At 44.3% G+C, this 22,706-nt stretch overlaps 2 protein-coding genes across 3 annotated transcripts in view; both read right to left on the bottom strand.

Annotated features, from left to right (window-relative positions):
* Positions 1-20,639, bottom strand: part of tpra1 (transmembrane protein, adipocyte asscociated 1) — a 33,013-nt gene extending 12,374 nt beyond the window's left edge. Inside the window, exons 1-2 of one of the 2 annotated variants that reach the window (XM_062997385.1) lie at positions 20,624-20,639; positions 1,356-1,531 (exon numbers count right to left, since the gene is read on the bottom strand). In XM_062997385.1, the coding sequence (XP_062853455.1) occupies positions 1,356-1,519 (164 nt within the window). In that variant the 5' untranslated portion in view covers positions 1,520-1,531; positions 20,624-20,639. Of the gene's footprint in view, positions 1-1,355; positions 1,532-4,508; positions 4,719-20,623 lie in introns of those variants that run through there. The other variant, XM_062997384.1, reaches the window with a different exon arrangement.
* Positions 16,070-20,555, bottom strand: trim107 (tripartite motif containing 107). The gene is made up of 2 exons (XM_062997383.1): positions 20,505-20,555; positions 16,070-17,641 (listed from the first exon to the last, which is right to left on the bottom strand). Exon 2 carries the CDS (start codon positions 17,579-17,581, stop codon positions 16,172-16,174), a length of 1,410 nt encoding a protein of 469 aa, XP_062853453.1. The 5' UTR covers positions 17,582-17,641; positions 20,505-20,555; the 3' UTR covers positions 16,070-16,171.
* Positions 20,640-22,706: the final 2,067 nt, after the last annotated feature.

Genomic DNA, 22,706 nt, shown 5'->3' with positions numbered 1-22,706 from the left:
CAAATACAGAACACACAGCTAAGAATAGTCTACCACGAAAACATCTGGTGATTAGTGGGAGCGAGTGGGAGTGATTTTACACCAAAGACAGTTAACAGAAGACACTGTTCATCAGACATGTCATGACACATGCCAGCTTCTCCTCACAACCAAAATTGAAAGTTTGTCTTATGAACACAATGGGAAGTCCCCAACCATCCAGAATTATGAGGAAGTATTGTCTCTTAGATTTTCCAGATAGCAAGAAAGAGGATCTAAGGGCTCATTGTAAATAATCACCAGTAAAATATAAACAGATGTTTATGGGCCTCACAGGACCAATATGAAATATTCTGTGGATTATAGAATCTTTAACACATACCCCAAAAACTGGTATGAAATATTAGGTAATCAAATAATATTATTATAGCTTATATTACATTAATTACACTGTGTGTATTTAAAACAAACAATGATCATTTATTTTGGTGGCTCCTGTTAGGAGTCGCCATATCGGATCATTTGTTTGCATATTTAATTTGGCACGAATGCCTTCCTTGGGACCGGCACTAAGGGTGCATTGATATGTGTCCCCGCAATGGCTGGGTTCACATCCTGCCATGTGCCTTCTGTATTTGCAAGCCCAGCCCAGGATTCAAACTCCACTGTTAGCAGCAGCATGGCTCATAACCCAGGGTAAAAACCATGCCCATAATAAATCCAATCACAAAAGTAGATCTGCAGACATCCAACTATTCATTGCTCATATAAATGGTATACTTTACTGAAATGCCAAGTTTGGCCATTTGACCTAAGGAAACACAAAACAGACAAAAGGTCTACTCCCTGAACAGGGGTCAATCCCTCTCAGGCCACACATGTTAACAGACAGAGACTAGAGCAGAGTAAATTTGGGTTTAAAATGCACACTTGGGTTGCTGTGCGACACCTACATATTCTGCCGTCCTATGAACCCAGCATGAAAAAGATTCTCATTTTTTAAATATTTGCTCAGTTTACAGCACCTTTTTTCCAAAGCAACTTCCCACTCTGACCAAGCAATTAAAGGCCTTGGCCCAACAGTGGTGACCTAGCAGTGGTGGGGCTTGAACCAGTGACCTTCCACTCCAGTATGTTAAACGATGAGATACCACTGCACATGTTTATGAAACACTGGGTATTAATTCAGGGTCATCAAGCATGAGAATGACTGTGTTTATTCAGCATCAGGTTTCACACACAGCAGCAATAGATCTATGCGCCCGTTTCATGTAGCAAGAAAGAGTGAATATTAAGCACTGGCTTAAACCCAGGGACAGACGAGGTGAGGGGGCGGTTAAAAGGGAGGGAAAGGGAGGGGGAGAAGATGAACCTACCTGGAGGTGCTAATGTCTTCGTACAGCACCCGTAGGCAGCTGTGTGGCTGGCTGATGTTGGCTTCGGACGGCCATGTAGGCAAAATTGATGTGTTCTCTATAGCTGGAGGTACAGTGATATTACCGTGCTGAATAAACCAGCTCACCGTCACAGTTTCCAGCATTCTGCATTCACACTACAAAACACAACACACAACAGTCATTTGACAATGCACTACAGGAGACTAATCTGGATCAACAACTCCTGCAGGATAAGAGCAATGACCACAAACCATATTTTGCCGACATTTGAAAAATCGCCAGTTTGTGTACTTCCCCAACAACTATCTGCTTTTCTGTTCTTCTTTTTCAGTAAAATGCACCAGGAGAAAATTGTTTTTTTTTCTGAAATGGACAAAGATTAGGGGAGAAACCTCTGGACTGGTCGCAATAATTCTTAATATCGTGATTTTCTTGGGCGTCTTCTTAAATTTATTGCTTTGCTGCTGAAATCGATGTGATATCATGATTAAACCCTTCTGTAATGTTTACAATCCACGTCAGAGAGATAAGGCAATTGAGTTTCTTATCCAGCTTGGCTGTCTGGTTAATGTTTTTCAAGGTTTCCTTATTGTTTTTTACTGAGGAGACCCTTTGGAAGACTGGCTAACTAAAACACAACAGTCTGAATGATGCTAAAAATCTCTGAGTAAAGACAGATGTTTTATGGAGGTCATGTCTCAGTGGGTCAGAGCTGTTTTGACAGCATATTAAGTGGGTGACCCTCATTTTTGTCTCATTGGTCTGTGATATCTGAACTAATATATACAGTGTATCACAAAAGTGAGTACACCCCTCACATTTCTGCAAATATTTCATTATATCTTTTCATGGGACAACACTATAGAAATAAAACTTGGATATAACTTAGAGTAGTCAGTGTACAACTTGTATAGCAGTGTAGATTTACTGTCCTCTGAAAATAACTCAACACACAGCCATTAATGTCTAAATGGCTGGCAACATAAGTGAGTACACCCCACAGTGAACATGTCCAAATTGTGCCCAAAGTGTCAATATTTTGTGTGACCACCATTATTATCCAGCACTGCCTTAACCCTCCTGGGCATGGAATTCACCAGAGCTGCACAGGTTGCTACTGGAATCCTCTTCCACTCCTCCATGATGACATCACGGAGCTGGTGGATGTTAGACACCTTGAACTCCTCCACCTTCCACTTGAGGATGCGCCACAGGTGCTCAATTGGGTTTAGTCCATCACCTTTACCTTCAGCTTCCTCAGCAAGGCAGTTGTCATCTTGAAGGTTGTGTTTGGGGTCGTTATCCTGTTGGAAAACTGCCATGAGGCCCAGTTTTCGAAGGGAGGGGATCATGCTCTGTTTCAGAATGTCACAGTACATGTTGGAATTCATGTTTCCCTCAATGAACTGCAGCTCCCCAGTGCCAGCAACACTCATGCAGCCCAAGACCATGATGCTACCACCACCATGCTTGACTGTAGGCAAGATACAGTTGTCTTGGTACTTCTCACCAGGGCGCCGCCACACATGCTGGACACCATCTGAGCCAAACAAGTTTATCTTGGTCTCGTCAGACCACAGGGCATTCCAGTAATTCATGTTCTTGGACTGCTTGTCTTCAGCAAACTGTTTGCGGGCTTTCTTGTGCGTCAGCTTCCTTCTGGGATGACGACCATGCAGACCGAGTTGATGCAGTGTGCAGTGTATGGTCTGAGCACTGACAGGCTGACCTCCCACGTCTTCAACCTCTGCAGCAATGCTGGCAGCACTCATGTGTCTATTTTTTAAAGCCAACCTCTGGATATGACGCTGAACACGTGGACTCAACTTCTTTGGTCGACCCTGGCGAAGCCTGTTCCGAGTGGAACCTGTCCTGGAAAACCGCTGTATGACCTTGGCCACCATGCTGTAGCTCAGTTTCAGGGTGTTAGCAATCTTCTTATAGCCCAGGCCATCTTTGTGGAGAGCAACAATTCTATTTCTCACATCCTCAGAAAGTTCTTTGCCATGAGGTGCCATGTTGAATATCCAGTGGCCAGTATGAGAGAATTGTACCCAAAACACCAAATTTAACAGCCCTGCTCCCCATTTACACCTGGGACCTTGACACATGACACCAGGGAGGGACAACGACACATTTGGGCACAATTTGGACATGTTCACTGTGGGGTGTACTCACTTATGTTGCCAGCCATTTAGACATTAATGGCTGTGTGCTGAGTTATTTTCAGAAGACAGTAAATCTACACTGCTATACAAGCTGTACACTGACTACTCTAAGTTATATCCAAGTTTCATGTCTATAGTGTTGTCCCATGAAAAGATATAATGAAATATTTGCAGAAATGTGAGGGGTGTACTCACTTTTGTGATACACTGTATATATTATATATATTAGTTCAGATATCACAGACCAATGACCAATATATATTCACCATATACATGCTGTACTGATATACTGTTTAACTGTAAATAATATGCACACCAACCTATAGAACCCCATCATGCACTGTGTCGTTGTAGTAATGTTCATGTTGTATTGAGGGCTATGATAGCTCAGTGGTTAAGGTACTGGACTAGTAATCAAAAGGTTGCCGGTTCAAGCCCCGCCACCACCAAGTTGCCACTGTTGGGCCCCTGAGCAAGGCCCTTAACCCTCAATTGCTCAAAATTCATACTTGTAAGTCGCTTTGGATAAAAGCGTCTGCTAAATGCCGAAAATGTAAATGTAATCTGCACACTCGTGACAAAGGCTCAGGCTTAAATACTATAAAAAGTGACATTTATTGTCCTTCTCTACACCAGCAATAACAATAAATAGAACTTTTTGGTAAATAAAAACAAAGTAAGGCTCGCAACAGATGCTTCCATGGTATAACCCTGAGCTAACGCTAACAAGCGAAACTAACGTTACCTGAGCTAGCTTTCACGAATCTCGTATACCTACAGAAGCTAAACATAAACTCGGTACATTATGTGAATTCAGTTTTAGACACTTATATGCAACTTAAACGATATTTATGAGCTGAACACAACGCTGTATAGAGTGCACTGCTGGGGTGCTTAGCTGTCTGTCAGAAAGCTATGCTAACGTTTAGCAGATCTTATCGCTTCATGACAGATCCTCACTTACCTTAGCTTCAAATGATTTCAGATCAGGAGAAAATGTGTTGCGCAGAATATGTGGAGCTGTAATCAAACAGCATAGCACCGTTTCTCCGGTTAAAACCGATATTTATTATATTGGACGAGCAGATCAAGAAGAACCGACAACCACAACAAAACTGCTACAGTCAGCTACCCGTCAGAACAACCAACCGCTGACTGTAAATAATGCTACATTCACGTGCTCCTACAATAGTCGTGTATACCAGTTCCTAAATAGTAGTACTTTGTATTTGAACGTACATCCAGCATTAAACAATGGCACAAATACACTGGTAAATTCAGTAGTGCTAAAAGTGTGTGTATATATACAGGTGTAAGAAAACGGTAAGTGAAGTCAAAAGCCTGAGAACACTGATAAAAATGCTACTAGTGACACTAGTGAAAATTACTGTTATGGACTTTCCCCCACAGTCACCTGATCTAAACCACCATCAAGCATTCATGGATTGACTTGAAGACAGAGAAAGTCAAGCATAGTCAGTATTTGTTTCCTATGCTTTCACTGAGCTTGTGTTAATACTGTATGTCACTGTTGCAGTGTTAAAATTTTTTTTACTTGAAGTAAGTGCAGTTTTTATGATAACAAGCATCCATGGATATAGACTTGGACACATACACATCATCTGTAGTAAACTACATCAACACGTGTATTGATAATGTCACCTCTGTCAAGCATGTGAAAATCATCCCCAACCAGAAACCCTGGATGAACGCTGAGGTTCGACTTCTACTGAAAGCACGACACGCTGCATTCAGATCGGGTGACACTGAGGCCTACAGCTCAGCCAGGGCAAATCTGAAAAGGGGCATCAGAAGAGCCAAACACACCTACAAACTGTCTGTTGAGGAGCACTTTCACAACTCTGACTCCCGTCGTATGTGGAAGGGCATTCAGACACTCACCAGCTACAAACCCTCACATCCAACCCCTCCATCCAACAGTGCGTCCCTCCCAGATGAGCTTAACAGGTTCTACGCTCGCTTTAACTACAATGGACTTCACACCACACAGAGTCGACTACCTGAGGACTGCAACCTCCTTACACTCTCTACAGCTGAGGTGTGTTCAGTACTAAGTAAAGTAAACGCGAGGAAGGCTGCCGGCCCTGACGGCATCCCTGGACGTGTCCTGAGAGCATGCGCTGAACAGCTAGCCCAGGTCTTTACTAACATCTACAACCTGTCACTGGCCCAGGCTACTGTTCCTACGTGCTGGAAGACATCGATCATCATTCCGGTGCCAAAGCGTACTACTGCAGCTTGCCTGAATGACTTTAGACCGGTAGCACTCACACCTATTGCAATGAAGTGCTTTGAGAAACTGGTTCTCTGCCATCTGAAAGCGGCGCTTCCACCAGCACTGGATCCCTACCAGTTTGCCTACCGTGCTAACAGATCAACAGAGGATGCCATTTCCACTGCCCTTCACTCCGCTCTCACCCATCTGGACAATAATGACACCTACATACGGATGCTGTTTATTGACTTCAGTTCCGCCTTCAATACGGTTATCCCAACCAAGCTGGTAGCCAAGCTCAGTGACCTGGGAATCAGCACCCCCATGTGTAACTGGGTCTTGAACTTTTTAACAAACAGACCCCAGTCTGTAAGGTTGGGTAGTCAGGTGTCCTCTAGCCTGACTTTGAGCACTGGTGTTCCACAGGGTTGTGTGTTAAGTCCATTGCTTTTCTCCCTGTTCACCCACGACTGTGTGCCGCTGCATAGATCCAACACCCTCATCAAGTTTGCAGACGACACCACAGTGGTTGGCCGCATCAAAGACAACGACGAATCGGCCTACAGGGAGGAGATCCAGCACCTGGTGGCGTGGTGTTCCTCCAACAACCTTCATTTAAACACAGATAAGACCAAAGAGCTCATCGTGGACTTCCGGAAAACCAAGAGCTGCACACATCTCCCTGTCCTTATCAATGGTGACGAGGTGGAGCGTGTCTCCAGTTTTAAGTTTTTGGGCATCCACATCTCTGAGGATCTTTCCTGGACCCACAACACATCCTGTCTGGTGAAGAAAGCGCAGCAGCGCCTTTACTTCTTGAGGAGACTAAAAAAGGACCATCTGTCTCCCCAGATTCTCACAAACTTCTACCGCTGCACCATCGAGAGCGTACTGTCCAACTGTGTGACAGTGTGGTACGGCAGCTCCACTGTGGCTGACAGGAAGGCCCTTCACAAGGTGGTGAGGACTGCTCAACGAATCATCGGTACACAGCTCCCCACCATCGGAGACCTTCACCACCAGCGCTGTGTGCGCAGAGCACACAGTATCATCAGGGACCCCTACCACCCCAGCCACACACTGTATATGTTAAGAGGGGTTTGGAATTGGAACCACGATGCGAACACAACCACAGAGACAGGAGCAGGGTTTAAGTGATTTATTAAGAATAATAGTCCAGAAAGAGAACCAGGGAACGAGGGTGAAGGCGAGGGTACGAGTGGCTACGCTTGGGGGTAGGAGGCTGACAGGAACCGCAGGTGGCAGGTGGATGAGAGATCCAGGGACCAGGCAGGGAAGGCAGGAACACAGGAACAGAGAGCCGGTGAGGGATCCAGGAACCAGGCAGAGAAGGCAGGAACACAGGAACTGAGAGTCGGCGAGGGATCCAGGTACCTAGGCAGAGAAGTCAGGAACACAGGAACAGAGAGCCGGCGAGGGATCCAGGTACCAGGCAGAGAAGGCAGGAACACAGGAACAGAGAGCCGGCGAGGGATCCAGGTACCAGGCAGAGAAGGCAGGAACACAGGAACAGAGAGCCGGCGAGGGATCCAGGAACCAGGCAGAGAAGTCAGGAACACAGGAACAGATTGCAGGCGCAAGGGAAACCAGACAGTGTGCATAGCAAACAACAACTGACAATCTGGTCCTGACTGAGAGGAAGGCATGGGCTTATAACCAGGAGGCTGATGAGAAGGTAATTAGGGCCAGGTGAGTCAAATTAGGCAGGGGAGAGATCTATTGGCTGGAATGGGAGGAGAAGTACCTTCAGCCACCGCTAGATGTCACCAAAACCACCAGAGGAGCGGCCACAGAGAACAGCAGCTCAGGAGGAGCTCTTAACAGTACCCTCCCCTTTAACGGCGCCTCTAGGCGACCTACCAGGCTTGTCGGGGTTGTCCCGGTGAAATTCCCGAATAAGGTGAGGGTCCAAAATGGCAGAGCGGGGAATCCAGGAGCGTTCCTCTGGACCATAGCCTTCCCAGTCCACCAGATATTGGAGGCCCCGGCCGCGGCGTCTGGAATCCAGGAGGCGGCGGACTGTGTAGGCCGGGTGCCCATCAATAAGTCGGGCGGGTGGAGGGGGTTTGGACGGAGGGCACAGATTGGACTGTTTGACCGGTTTCAACTGCGAGACGTGGAAAGTAGGATGAATCCGCATATGTTTGGGCAACTTGAGCCGGACAGCAGTGGGGTTAATGATCCTTTGGATGGTATAAGGTCCAATAAAACGAGGCGCCAGCTTCCTGGACTCAGAGTGTAGGGGTATGTTTCTGGAGGACAACCAAACAGACTGGCCCGGGAGATACTGCGGACTGGGTCTTCTGTGGCGGTTGGCCGAACGCTGGGTGACGGTCTGGGACTTAAGCAGGGTAGCTCGTACGGACCTCCAGATCTTCCTGCAGCGCCGTAAGTGGTGCTCAACTGAGGGAACTGCCACCTCTGCCTCTTGTTCAGAGAATAGTGGTGGCTGGTAGCCAAGGGAGGCCTCAAACGGGGATCGGCCGGTGGCAGAGCAGATGAGGGTATTATGGGCATATTCGGCCCAGGCGAGGTGGGTGCTCCAGAGAGAGGGGCTGTTGGCCGACATACAACGCAGGGCGGCTTCCACCTCCTGGTTAGCTCTTTCCGCTTGCCCGTTGGATTGGGGGTGGAAACCGGACGAGAGGCTGACTGTGGCTCCCAGGGCTTTACAAAAAGCACGCCAGACCTGGGACACGAATTGGGGACCCCGGTCGGATACAATGTCCAGGGGAATACCGTGGATCTTGAAGACCTGGTCAAATAAGAGCTGAGCCATTTCAAGGGCTGAAGGGAGCTTGGGTAAGGCTACCAGCCGAACCGCCTTGGAGAAACGGTCCACTACCGTCAAAATGGTCGTCATTCCCTGAGACTCCGGAAGGCCAGTGACGAAATCCAGGGCGATGTGAGACCAGGGACGTCCAGGGACAGAAAGAGGCTGGAGCAGACCCGCAGGGGGTGTGTGGGAGGACTTACTGCGGGCGCAGGTGGCGCAGGCAGCCACAAACTGCCTGGTGTCTGCTTCCAGGGAAGGCCACCAGAAATGGCACTTAAGGAGGGACTCAGTGCGATTAGCTCCAGGATGGCTGGCGAAATTGGAGCAGTGGCCCCATCTGAGGACAGCCGGTCGTACAGCAGTCGGGACAAACAGGCGGTTGGAAGGCCCATCTCCAGGGTCGGGTTCCTGTTCTAGGGCCTCTTTAATAGCTTCCTGGATATCCCAGGTGACACCGGCTAGGACGCAATTGGGAGGCAAGATGGAGTCGTCGGAGGGTGGAGTGTCCTCGGAAATGAACTGGCGCGAGAGCGCGTCAGGTTTGGTGTTGCGGGAGCCTGGGCGGTAAGTCAGGGTAAAGTCGAAACGACTAAAGAATAGAGCCCATCTGGCTTGGCGGGAGTTCAGCCGTTTTGCTGTCTGGACATAAGAAAGATTCTTATGATCCGTGCAGACCACAAAAGGCTGTCTTGCTCCCTCCAGCAAGTGCCTCCACTCTTCCAGGGCGAGTTTGACTGCCAGGAGCTCGCGATTACCCACATCGTAATTGACCTCCGAGGGGGTGAGCCGTTTGGAGAAGAATGCACAGGGATGAAACTTGTTGTCCGGGCTAGAGCGTTGGGAAAGGACCGCTCCAACTCCACAAGAAGATGCGTCAACCTCCACAAGGAATTGCTTCGAGGGATCTGGTTGAGAAAGAACGGGAGCAGAGGTGAACAGAACCTTGAGACGGTCAAAGGCGGCCTGAGCTTCCAGGGGCCAGGAGAAGGGGACTTTGGTGGAGGTCAAGCGAGTTAGGGGGGCCGCTACCCTGCTGTAGTCGCGGATGAACCTCCTATAAAAGTTTGCGAATCCTAGGAAGCGTTGCAAGGCCTTACGGCAGGAAGGAACAGGCCACTCAGTAACGGCACGGATCTTTTCGGGGTCAGCCCTAATTCGTCCTGGCTGGATGACAAAGCCGAGGAAGGCGATGGAATTCGTGTGGAACTCGCATTTCTCAGCCTTGATGAATAACCTGTTCTCCAACAGGCGAGACAGGACCCGCCGGACGTGAATGATGTGCTCCTCAGGGGACCGGGAAAAAATCAATATGTCGTCCAAATAAACAAACACGAACCGGTACAGGAAATCGCGTAGGACGTCATTTACCAGGGCCTGGAAGACCGCGGGGGCGTTGGTCAGTCCAAAGGGCATCACCAAGTATTCGAAATGGCCGAGGGGGGTGTTAAAGGCCGTCTTCCACTCATCACCTTCCCGAATACGCACCAGGTGGTAGGCGTTCCGGAGGTCAAGTTTACTAAAAATGACAGCACCCTGCAGAGATTCGAAAACAGAGGATGAAAGTGGAAGGGGATACTTGTTCCTGACCGTGATCTGGTTCAGCGCCCGATAGTCTATGCAAGGCCTCAATGACTTATCCTTCTTCTCCACAAAGAAGAACCCTGCACCGAGGGGAGAGGAGGAAGGACGGATGAGACCAGTTTCGAGACACTCAGAGATGTAATTCTCCATGGCTTCACGCTCCGGATGAGACAGGTGGTAAAGACGGCTGGTGGGAAGTGTGGCTCCGGAGAGGAGATCGATAGCGCAGTCGTAGGGCCGGTGGGGAGGAAGAGATCGAGCTCGGTCCTTACTAAATACTTCCCGAAGATCATGATACTTGGAGGGGACCTGGGAGAGGTCAACATCATCGATGAAAGGAGGGGGGTCGGTACGAGGGCTAGAAGGATGGACTGCTGACTGTAAACACCGGGAGTGGCAGAGATCGCTCCAAGCAGTGATCTTACCCTGCTGCCAATCAAGTTGAGGATTATGTGTTGAGAGCCATGGGAATCCCAAAACCAGAGGGGACTTGGGAGTCTTGACTACCGAGAAACGGATGGACTCGCGATGATTGCCCGAAAGGACTAGGGTTACCGGGGCCGTACGGTGAGTAATACGAGCGAGCATGCGCCCATCCAGAGCAAAAGCGGTTACAGGGGTGTCGAGAACCTCCAAGACGCACCCTTTCTGGGTAACAAGACTTTCATCGATAAGATTGTCCTCCGATCCGGAGTCGACGAGTGCAAGGAGGGACACTGGATTCCCGGGGAAGCATAGGGTAGCAGGGACCTGGAGGCGAGGACGAAGAGGTGGGGTTGTGGTTCTTGAGCTCGTCAGAATCCCCACTCCTACTGGCGAGCTCCCCCTTTTGGGCGTATGGGGCACGAAGCGAGAAGGTGCCCGGTTTGGCCACAATAGAGGCATTCGCCCGAACGCAATCTTTTTAGACGTTCCTCTGGGGCGAGCCGGGCTCGTCCAAGCTGCATGGGTTCGTCCCCCTCAGCAGTGGGGGAAGCTGGAAAAGGAACAGGCGTTTCATGAAGGGAGGATCTAGGAAGAACTGGCCTCGGGGTCAGAGCAGGACGTGACGACCGCTCCCGGCGGCGCTCCCGGAGCCGGCCGTCCAGACGAATAGCCAGGTCAATGAGACCCTGAAGACTAGAAGGCTCATCCCGGGCTGCCAACTCATCTTTAAGACGCTCTTCTAGGCCACGGCGGAAAGCTCCCCGGAGGGCGGCGTCATTCCAGCCGGCATCAGCCGCAAGCGTCCAGAACTCAACGGCATAATCAGCAACAGACCGGGAGCCCTGGTGTAGCCCCAAAAGACGACTGGCCGCATCTCCGGCATGATTCGGGTGATCGAACACCGCCTGAAACCGACAGAGGAAATCTTCATAAGAACCCACATGTGGACCCACAGATGACTGGGCGGCCTCGGCCCAAGTTAGGGCTCTTCCCCTGAGGAGTCCAATCACATAGGCTATCTTGCTAGCGTCGTTGGAGAAGGTGGTGGGTCGCTGGCTAAAGACCAGGCCGCACTGGTACAGGAAACCCCGGCATTTATCCAACTCACCATGGTAAGGCTCCGGATGGGTGGTGAGACCCTCAGCCAGGGACGGGGCTGGGGAACCAAACTCGGAAACAGGTACGTGTGGCGCGGTGCTGGGGTTCAGGGACGAGATAGGTTGGGCGGAGGTAAGGGCTTCAACCTGCCGGGAGACCTGCCCTAATTGCTGCACAAGCTGGCAGTTGCTCTCAATGAGAGACCTGAGCAATTGGTCGTGCTGAACCAGCTGAGTGGCCTGGTGGCTCAGCAGGGACTCCAGGGTTCCCTGTCCATCTGTGGAAGGGTTCGCGGGTTCCATAGTGATGACCAGATTGTACTGTTAAGAGGGGTTTGGAATTGGAACCACGATGCGAACACAACCACAGAGACAGGAGCAGGGTTTAAGTGATTTATTAAGAATAATAGTCCAGAAAGAGAACCAGGGAACGAGGGTGAAGGCGAGGGTACGAGTGGCTACGCTTGGGGGTAGGAGGCTGACAGGAACCGCAGGTGGCAGGTGGATGAGAGATCCAGGGACCAGGCAGGGAAGGCAGGAACACAGGAACAGAGAGCCGGTGAGGGATCCAGGAACCAGGCAGAGAAGGCAGGAACACAGGAACTGAGAGTCGGCGAGGGATCCAGGTACCTAGGCAGAGAAGTCAGGAACACAGGAACAGAGAGCCGGCGAGGGATCCAGGTACCAGGCAGAGAAGGCAGGAACACAGGAACAGAGAGCCGGCGAGGGATCCAGGTACCAGGCAGAGAAGGCAGGAACACAGGAACAGAGAGCCGGCGAGGGATCCAGGAACCAGGCAGAGAAGTCAGGAACACAGGAACAGATTGCAGGCGCAAGGGAAACCAGACAGTGTGCATAGCAAACAACAACTGACAATCTGGTCCTGACTGAGAGGAAGGCATGGGCTTATAACCAGGAGGCTGATGAGAAGGTAATTAGGGCCAGGTGAGTCAAATTAGGCAGGGGAGAGATCTATTGGCTGGAATGGGAGGAGAAGTACCTTCAGCCACCGCTAGATGTCACCAAAACCACCAGAGGAGCGGCCACAGAGAACAGCAGCTCAGGAGGAGCTCTTAACAGTATAACCTTCTGCCATCTGGGATAAGATACAGGAGCATACGTGCCAGGACCAGTCGGTTAAAAAACAGGTTTTTTCCCACCTCAATAACTTTATTGAACACCACTATTCGCCGTTAACACACATTCTGGACATTCTGAACTGAACACTGGACCTATTATTTATTATTTATCATTGCACTGTTTGGATTACACACTGGACTGTTGTGTTGTTATTTATCATTGCACATTTCTCATTGCACAAGTTGCACCTGCACTTTAACATCACCCCGGACTGCACGCTGGACTGTCGTAATTATTTATCATTGCACCTGCACTTTACACAACTGTCATACATATATATGTATAGTTATAGTTATTTTTTTCACCATCCTTATATAGTTATAGTTACAGCTGTATAGTTATTATTTACACATCCTTTATCCCAGTACTGTTATTACTAATATATACCTAACTAATCTTATTATTATTACTGTTATTATTATAATACATATTCATTTTTACTAATATGCTTATTGTTATTATTGCTATTATGTATATAGTAATATGTACATAGATATAATTTCATATATGTAACTAGCTATAGTTATAACTCTATATTCATATTAATCATAGGTATATGTTACTAATATTCTCTGTCTTTTTGCACAATGCTACTATTTGCACTTCTGGTAGATGCTAACTACATTTCGTTGCCTGTACCTGTACTAAGCAATGACAATAAAGTTGTATCTATCTATCTATCTATCTATCTATCTATCTATCTATCTATCTATCTATCTATCTATCTATCTATCTATCTATCTATCTATCTATCTATCTATCTATCTATCTATCTATCTATCTATCTATCTATCTATCTATCTATCTATCTATCTATCTATCTATCTATCTATCTATCTATCTATCTATCTATCTATCTATCTATCTAACTAACAACTGGAAGCAAGGTGGAAATACCCTGGAAAGTCAGCTGGGTTTGATTCTGGTATTTTGTCATTGACAGGAGTTTTAGGGGTTTTTGGGACGTTGGTTTCTTACCACCTCTTAAAAACATGTAGAATCTACCTGGTGACTTGTTTTTAGATTTTTTTTTTTCTTAGAAAGTTTAGTGTTAGTTTTTAATTTACTTTAAGTTTAGTTTCTCAAGAAAACATAGACTGTGTATTTTAATATAACTGTACCCTAATTTAGAGAGCATGCGAATGAGGCATAATAACTTGACCGAGTAAGGCTGGTTTTTAAAACCAGTTATTAACCAAATATTCTTTCATTACAAATGTATTATACATCATAATATTTATACAACACAACAAGGACGAAACGGTACGGTTTTTTATTAAAGAAAATCATGTTTTTCATGTAAATCAAGAGGTAAGACAAAGCTATCTTTACACTGACCAAAAACATCAAATACATGGACAGTAGTTTACACAAATACAAATAACATAGGGCATCAACTTTTACATAAAATAAAACAAATCATATTTCTAATAGCATTTAAATGGTTTTTAAGACCTTACAATTTTTCATTCATCATTAGAGTTCAGTGAGGCATCCTGGGAGCACCAGAATAGCCACGACCCTTGTTAGTCCCAGAGTTACAAAGTCTTGACCCCCACTGTAATTTCTCCATTTTAAAATTAAATAATACAAAACAACCCTTTATTTTCATAAATTTCTACACAGGTTTACAACACAATTAAATTATTTGCTTTGTATATTCCAGATTCTTTAGAGACAGGGTCAGAGCCATGGCACAGCACCCCTAAAGCAATAATAAAGGTCAGAACTAACTTAAAAAACCCCAGGGTTGGAATTTAAACCGTCAATCCAACAACCCAGAACCACCACCGCCAATTTACCTTCTTCATTACTACAAACAAAAATCCAATGTTTCACAAAAATGTAATCTTTAATGGCAATTCACTCTTACTGCTTTATAAATGATTGGTAGACTTTATTAACCCTTATCAAAAATTAATTTTGCATTGCTGTGTCACACACTGCCAAAAACTAATGCAGAAAACAACAGTGGTAAGAAGGCTGTCACTACACAGTATAATAAATAATGGACTATGGACTGTTTGATATGCTTTGTCTTGCTAACTCTACATAGTAAAGCCATTTATGTTCTGAAAATCTGGATCTGTTTCTGGTTAACAGCAGACATGAACGTTATTAGACATAACCAAATTAGCTTGAACATATGTTCTGTTTCTCAGACCAAACAGGTTCACTTAGAAACTTCAAATTAATCAAATTATGCCCTACAATGTTAGTTCCAAATTCCTGCTCCACAGGAATTGCAGCAGTTACGAGGATCCCTGCGACTTTTCTCCCTTGGACGAGCCAATCATTGTCTGCGTAGCCTGGCCGGCCATTAGCAAAGCTGACATGTCAACACTGGTGCTCTTCACAGTGGTGCAGCAAGAACTGGTTACAGTGCATGAGAAAACAGCACAGACCATTTGGAATGTGTATTTTATTTTTTAACATATTTTTAATGCTATAAGTGTATTTTTAATGTCACATTATTTATTTTACTATACCATGGCTAAAATATTAGCATTAATGATAATAATAACAACAACAATAAAAAATAAGTATAATAATAATAATAATTAACATACAATAGTAGTAGTAGTAGTAGTAGTAGTAGAAGTAAAAATAATAATTAACAAAAAATAGTAATAATTAACAAAAACAATAATAGGGCGCTTGAATGGCACAGCAGCAAATTACGCCAGTTAATTGGTCAAGCGTCTACATACAGAAATGATTGGTTATGTCTGAGGGAGATGGCCAAGGCCCTGCGATGGACTGGCATTCTGTTCTGTCTATTACTTCATTGCACGGGCGGCACGGTGGCTAAGTGGGTAGCACTGTCGCCTCACAGCAAGAAGGTCCTGTGTTCGATTCCCAGGTGGGGCACTCCGGGTCCTTTCTGTGTGGAGTTTGCATGTTCTCCCCGTGTCCGTGTGGGTTTCCTCCGGGTGCTCCGGTTTCCTCCCACAGTCCAAAGACTTGCAAGTGAGGTTTATTGGAGATACTAAATTGTCCACGACTGTGTTCAATATAACTTCGTGAAGTGATGAATCTTGTGTAATGAGTAACTACCGTTCCTGTCATGAAGTAACCAAAAGTGTAAAACATGACGTTAAAATCCTAATAAACAAACAAACTTCATTGCACCCAGTGATTCCAAAAACCGGACCCTGACCGGGATAAAGCAGTGGTAAAACATGGAAATAAAAAAACAACAATAAAGGTTTTATTTGTAAAAATCTGGAAAAAAAAATACCCAGAAAACTGTCATTTTTATACATTTTATTTACATTTCATTGTCTTGTCAATGTTACTGGCATTTCAGCTGGCACCCAGCTATTGTAGTATTACAGGTTTGTAAAACACTACTTACACAATGTTATTCTAGCTTTAGGCTGACAAGACATCATTCTAACGGCCAAAAAAACAGGCTCAGTTAAGCTTACACCAAAAGTATAGAGGTGAGTTTTGATTCCAGTCACATTACTAATGCTATAAAATTCCACACTGTTGTTGCTGAAGCTGAGGCGGATCTCCAGACTTTGAAGAAATGGCGTACGCAGTTGAAGTGGTGTCTCCTTTCCTCCATCGTATGCCTTTATTAGGTTATTGAACCACATTAGACACCAAGCTCCACTGCTGCTCTCTAGGCCACTTCCAGTTCCAGAGCGAGGCAATCCTTCATAGCACAGCCCCATAACCCATGAACAGCCCTCAGCCTGCAAAATCCAGTGATGGTCACCGTTAGAGAAACTCTGTGAGCTCAGAACCTGAAACAAGTTGGCAAATCTTTGAGGCCCTGTTGTATAGGGTTGTTTGGCAACACTGAAGGACACTGTTTTAAGATCCTCAGACAGAACCAGGTTAGGATGCAAAGTATTTGGGTCAAAAGTCACTTCAGAAGGGTTGATAAGACTTCGCAAACAGCGATAAGCAGCTCCAAGTTTGAGTCTGAGGTCAGAATTGCGTTGTTCCATATCCGCACACATGTTGGTCATGTCGGTGTTTATCTCCTTTTCTGTACTCGGCTCAAATTTCTGAGGTTCTACAACTAGGCTGGCAGCAAGTGCTTCAATGACCTGGATGCCAATACTGAATTTGGCATTATCTTGCTCCTTCAGCAGAGTGTTAATCTGGAGCTTCGTCTCTTTTAGCTGCCTATGGAGATCTAACAACTTTCTAACGTTGGTCTCCATAATCTCCTCACTGGGCTTTAACTGGGCTACTAGAAGGTCCATTTCTGTTGTGCTGTAGCTCTTTAGAAGGTCTACCATTTCTGCCAGAGCTGTGCTTACTTTTTGTTTAAGCACATTATTTGATGCCTTGACTGCAATTTCCTTTTCCTTTGCCTTGTCAAGCAAATCTTCCACCAGTGCGATTTTGGCTTGGATGTCTGTCATCACAGGAGCCAGCCGAGATCTGTGTACACATGGGTCATCCCAACTAACTGAGGAACCGTTGGCAACCTTCTCCCTTATGTTGCTCACTATATTAGATGCCTTTTCTTCATGGTTGGAGCAAGATGGCTTCACTTGATCCTTTGTTTCTACTGTGATGACAGACCTATACATTTCGACTATGTTTCCAAGCTCTAGGTTTCTCTCCTGGAATTCATTGTAATGGTACTCCACTCCACACTCTAGGCAGCAAGGTTGTACTTCACAAGCCTCAGTGGTCTTGCTGTTTTCCAGACATGCCAGGCAGAAGGTATGTCCACAATGAAGAGTAACAGGATAAAAAAATAAATTGTGACAGGCTGGACAATAAAGCTCCATGTCAAACGATCTCTTGGGAAAGCCTGTAGCTATTATTGGTTATTCTGCCCAACTCTTGATCTGCACAAATAAAAGAAAGTTTATTCTTTAATGTATTAATTTTTTTACAACACAAATAAATAAATTATAAGTGTAAAGCCTTAGTTTGCTCTGAATGGTCAAAGCAATTATATACATAAAATACATTTGTAAGGGGGTTTGGGTGGCACAGCCTTGAGATCCATGTTTGAATTTCAGTGATGCTAGCAGCTGGCTGGGCATTAACACAAGCTATGTCGGACTATGTCTAAGGGGGGATGGGCAAAGCCCTGCAATGGATTGGCACCTTGTCCCAGGTATTCCTGCCTTGCACGCAGTGCTTCCCAGAGAAACCAGGATAAAGCGATTAATAAAAATTCAATGAAATAATAGATTTGTTGTGTTTGTGATGTTTGGTTGTATGTAGAATTCAATGTAATGATGTCATAATACTATTTTATTTTGTATTTAGTTTTTTTTTTTTTTTAGGAATATTTTATCTTTTCTCATGACATCTCAGGGCATTTAGTTTGTTGCTTATGAGGGATAAATACATCATCATCTGAGTCCAAAAATAGTAAAAGAGCACTGAGAATGCAGGAGGGGTGAAAGTTTTCTCAGTCTTTTTACATCATCATGCAAGCACTACGAATTTGATTAAGTAAATATAGTAAAGTATTACATGTCTAAAATGTTACTGAAGATGTGATATGCTTCATCAGAAGTGTATTTTAAAGCAGACAGAAAGGAATTTCAGAAAGCCTGGAGCATTAATTATTTCTCAGAACTGTTCAACGTTTTTAACTGTTCATCTAACAAGGTGACTTTGTCGGTACACAGTCACATTATTTTTAGGGTAAGTAATATAAACAGTAAAACAGCAGTTGGAATGAGCACATTGTAAAAAGAAATCTTGTGTTTTAGTGTGCAGTTTTACCACAGCGTCACTTTATTTCTTGCTGTCTGCTGTAAATTGAAAGAAAAATTTATCCAAGCCCAGAAATTCATGCGATGAATGGATGGATTAAGCACAACCTACACATGTATTGCATATGTATTGCAAATAATAGATTGTTGCATTTGTGATGTTTGGTAGTATGTAGAATTCAATGTAATGATGTCATAATACAAATTTTTTTATTTTTTTGTATTTTGTTTCTTTTTTAAATTCAGGAATATTTGATCTTTTCTCATCTCAGGGCATTTAGTTTGTTGCTTAACCATGAGGGATAAATACATCATTATCTGAGTCCAAAAATAGTAAAAGAGCGCTGAGAATGCAGGAGGGGTGAAAGTTTTCTCAGTCTTTTTACATCATCATGCAAGCACTAAGAATTTTAAGTAAATACACCGACCAGGCATAACATTATGACCACTAACAGGTGAAGTGAATAACACTGATTATCTCTTCATCACGGCACCTGTTAGTGGGTGGGATATATTAGGCAGCAAGTGAACATCTTATCCTCAAAGTTGATGTGTTAGAAGCAGGAAAAATGGACAAGCTTAAGGATTTGAGTGAGTCTGACAAGGGCCAAATTGTGATGGCTAGACGACTGGGTCAGAGCATCTCCAAAACTGCAGGTCTTGTGGGGTGTTCCCGGTCTGCAGTGGTCAGTATCTATCAAAAGTGGTCAAAAGAAGAAACAGTGGTAAGCCGGCGACAGGGTCATGGGTGGCCAAGGCTCATTGATGCACGTGGGATATGAAGGCTGGCACGTGTGGTCCGATCCAACAGACGAGCTACTGTAGCTCACATTGCTGAAGAAGTTAATGCTGGTTCTGATAGAAAGGTGCATACACAGGTCAATACACAGTGCATCACAGTTTGTTGTGTATGGGGCAGCAAAAGGGGGACCAACACAATATTAGGAAGGTGGTCATAATGTTATGCCTAATCGGCGTATAGTAAAGTAGGTACTGATTTATATATGATGAAAAAATTGATGCTGCTGTCTAAATTTCCCTCAGGATGAAAATCTATCTATCTATCTATCTATCTATCTATCTATCTATCTATCTATCTATCTATCTATCTATCTATCTATATCTGTCTAACTAATGCTCTTGTTTATTTCTTGCATAAAAAAACCTTTGGTTCTAACAGGGTTTCAGCAGATTTGTATATTTGGATAGTTGTCTATATAAACTAGAATAAGGTAATGCTCACTATGGAAGCACCTCTGTAAGTTGCTCTGGATAATATAAGTATTTGTTTTATATATGCACTGATTCACTTTTTTACTTCTGCAGTCAGATGATTATATATGAAATCTGATTGCAGTTAATCTGTCACCACTCTAAACTTGATGCCCAAGCTTCAAAATCTTTTGGACTCGTTCATTCATTAGAGTCGACTCGATGAATCGACTCGCTCGATTCATTACTAGATTTGCCTCAGTGATAAACTGCTAAATAATTCACTTCGTGCCAAAGTCATTAAAAACACACACACACACACACACACACACACACACACACACACACACACACACACACACACACACACACACACACACACAAACCCAAAATAGCTAACTACAGTATCTAAAACAGAAAACTGCAGCTAATTTTATGTCGGACTGCGGTTGTTTTTGTTGAGTTTGTTTACAAGCATTTTTCAGGAACCGAAACTCAAAAGCTTTACATTTTATTACTCAAGTTAAATTACAACGCAAGCTACAAAAACAAGATCATTTTATTAAGAGACACCAGTTTTACTGAGGTTTGATAAACTGAACTGCTAAACAAAAGCGGTTTACTCACTGAATGCTGGTAATAAGCGCAGAAAGAAGATAAAGTAAATAAAATAACTAGACTAAAACCGACAGTTTCGACATTTTGTAGTAAAGCCACGTTTTAGCTGTAAACGGCTGTTTAGAGACTATTAGTGATACATGTATACCTGTTCACTTCTACCCAGCAGTCTAGTTTCGTGTTCCAGCTCATGTTCCCGCTATCTGATTAAGTTCAGATTCAAATCTAAACACAGGTGAAGATAAACAGGTCAGAATATAAACTTACCTTTAGTTAAAATCCTGGTTGGATGTGCTTCTGAATGGTTCAGAAAAAGTGTGGTTCTACAGGAGAATGTCTGGGCAGAAGCCTCCTCACCTGTCCACTCTGAAGTCCTCACTGTGCATTATGGATTCAGACAGTTGCACCAACAGGAGCTTAGAAATGCAAATCACGTTTGTCTGCACATACACACTTGACTAATATGACTTCTCAAGACAAAAGTTTGGACAATCCTGGTCGAATTCTATGTTTGGTTAGTTTCCTAAGTAAAGTGAAGTTCACACCTTATCTACAGGAAACAAACCTACATGTGACTTATAAACGTTCCTAATAATTTGCTAGGTTTACATAATGAATGAGTCATAAATATGACAACTTTTGCACACACATCTTTTAATGATTTTTCCTCTCCAGTATATCAAATTCAGCTAAATAAATAAATAAATAAATAAATCTATAGTACAAATGTGCATTAAAATGTGCAGAAGTTTGTTCCCTGACAACCATGTGTTACCTTTTTAGGGGTGTAGAAACTTTATTGTATTGTGCAATTATATTATGACAACTGGACAATCTGCAAAAAACCTCTTAATCCTGGTCTGTTGTGGTGGATCTAGTACCATTTACAAAATTTGTTCACAAGACAGGGACACACCCTAGACTGAGAGGCAATCTGTCACAGCATGTGTAAATATTGTGGCAATCTACTAGGAGTCGAGTATTCGTTGCCAGGAAATAACTTTCTCTTTAAGGGGCAGATGCAAAAACAGCAGTAACAGGCTTTTTTAGTGTGAAAAAAACTAGAAAAAACAGACTTAGCACAACTAGACAGATAAAGAGTGCTCAAAATGGTGCTAGGGTAACTGTGTACACTAAATAAACACCAAGGTGGCAAGATGGTAGACATACTCAATACCCACATCACTGGTACAAAATACCTTAAACTTCACACACAATTACCAGAACATTACACTTTCCTTCTGCTCTTCCTTTGTGTTGAAATCAAACTGTATAAAACTAATATTTACACATGAATTGTCCAAAGGTTGTGCAAGGCATGCTGGGAGCACCTGAACAGCCTCGCACACGCAACCTAGTCCAGGAAACCAGCAGCACGACTCATCACACATCTCTATTTTAAGGACCAATGGTCCCAGAGGTCCAAACAAAATAAACACTGTCTTTATGATGTTCCACTTGGTCCAGTTTTATCTCATTGTCTTTTCATCAGCACTTCTTCTTATGCCTCTTACCACAGTTCACAGGTCAAGTACCAGCTCAATCTGATGAATTCCTTCTGGTTGTGCAGCCTCCCTGATTCGTTCTTGCTGAGGCCCCTTTTTCTGGGTTTTTCTTGGATGGTTCTTGTTGTCAGGCATTCTTATTGTACCCATTGTCAGGTACACTAATGACAATGACGACTCTTTTACTATTACCTCTTACAAACCCAAACCAAGTTTAGTTCCTCTGCTATAGAGCATTGCAGTTAGTGCATAAAGAAGCTTCTTCTGTTTCTCATTTATTCTTTGATCATGGGGCTTTTTGGGGTCCTCTACTGTTTCTTTAAAGGTGCATGAATCCGTATCTTGGGTCTAGTGGTTACAAGATAAACAGGTTAGCAGGTTGTAGCAGGTTGTGTTTTCCTCTTCAAATATACAGTAGTATCCTATAATGCTGTGCCATGTTTTTATTAGAGAGCATTAAAGACTGTGGTGGAAATAAGGGCTCTTGGGGGCCTGTTTATAACAGGACTAGCAGAAAGAAAGTCTCAATGTTTTTTTTTTCTTTCAGCTGTTCCTGTATTTTTAGGGGTTGCCACAGCGGATCCGGTCAGCATACCAATGATGAGAGAAGTGTCCAATAAAGTGGCCAGTATTTATCTGTAAAAGCTGTATCTGTAAGTTAATAACATTAAAAAAATAAATAAAACCCGGATCTCAGCGGCAGTGGGCAGCTGCACCACCCAAGTGCCCCATGTAAAAAAATGCAAAAGTTAGTATACCCTTGGATAATATGTACAATATGTACTGTTATATATGGGCCTATTGCAATTTGTACTGTATTATATGGGCCTATTGCAGTATGTACT

This window comes from Trichomycterus rosablanca, chromosome 6 (assembly GCF_030014385.1).
Source record: "Trichomycterus rosablanca isolate fTriRos1 chromosome 6, fTriRos1.hap1, whole genome shotgun sequence".
Taxonomy (NCBI): Eukaryota; Metazoa; Chordata; class Actinopteri; order Siluriformes; family Trichomycteridae; genus Trichomycterus; species Trichomycterus rosablanca.
This window is presented reverse-complemented; position numbering and strand designations above follow the sequence as displayed.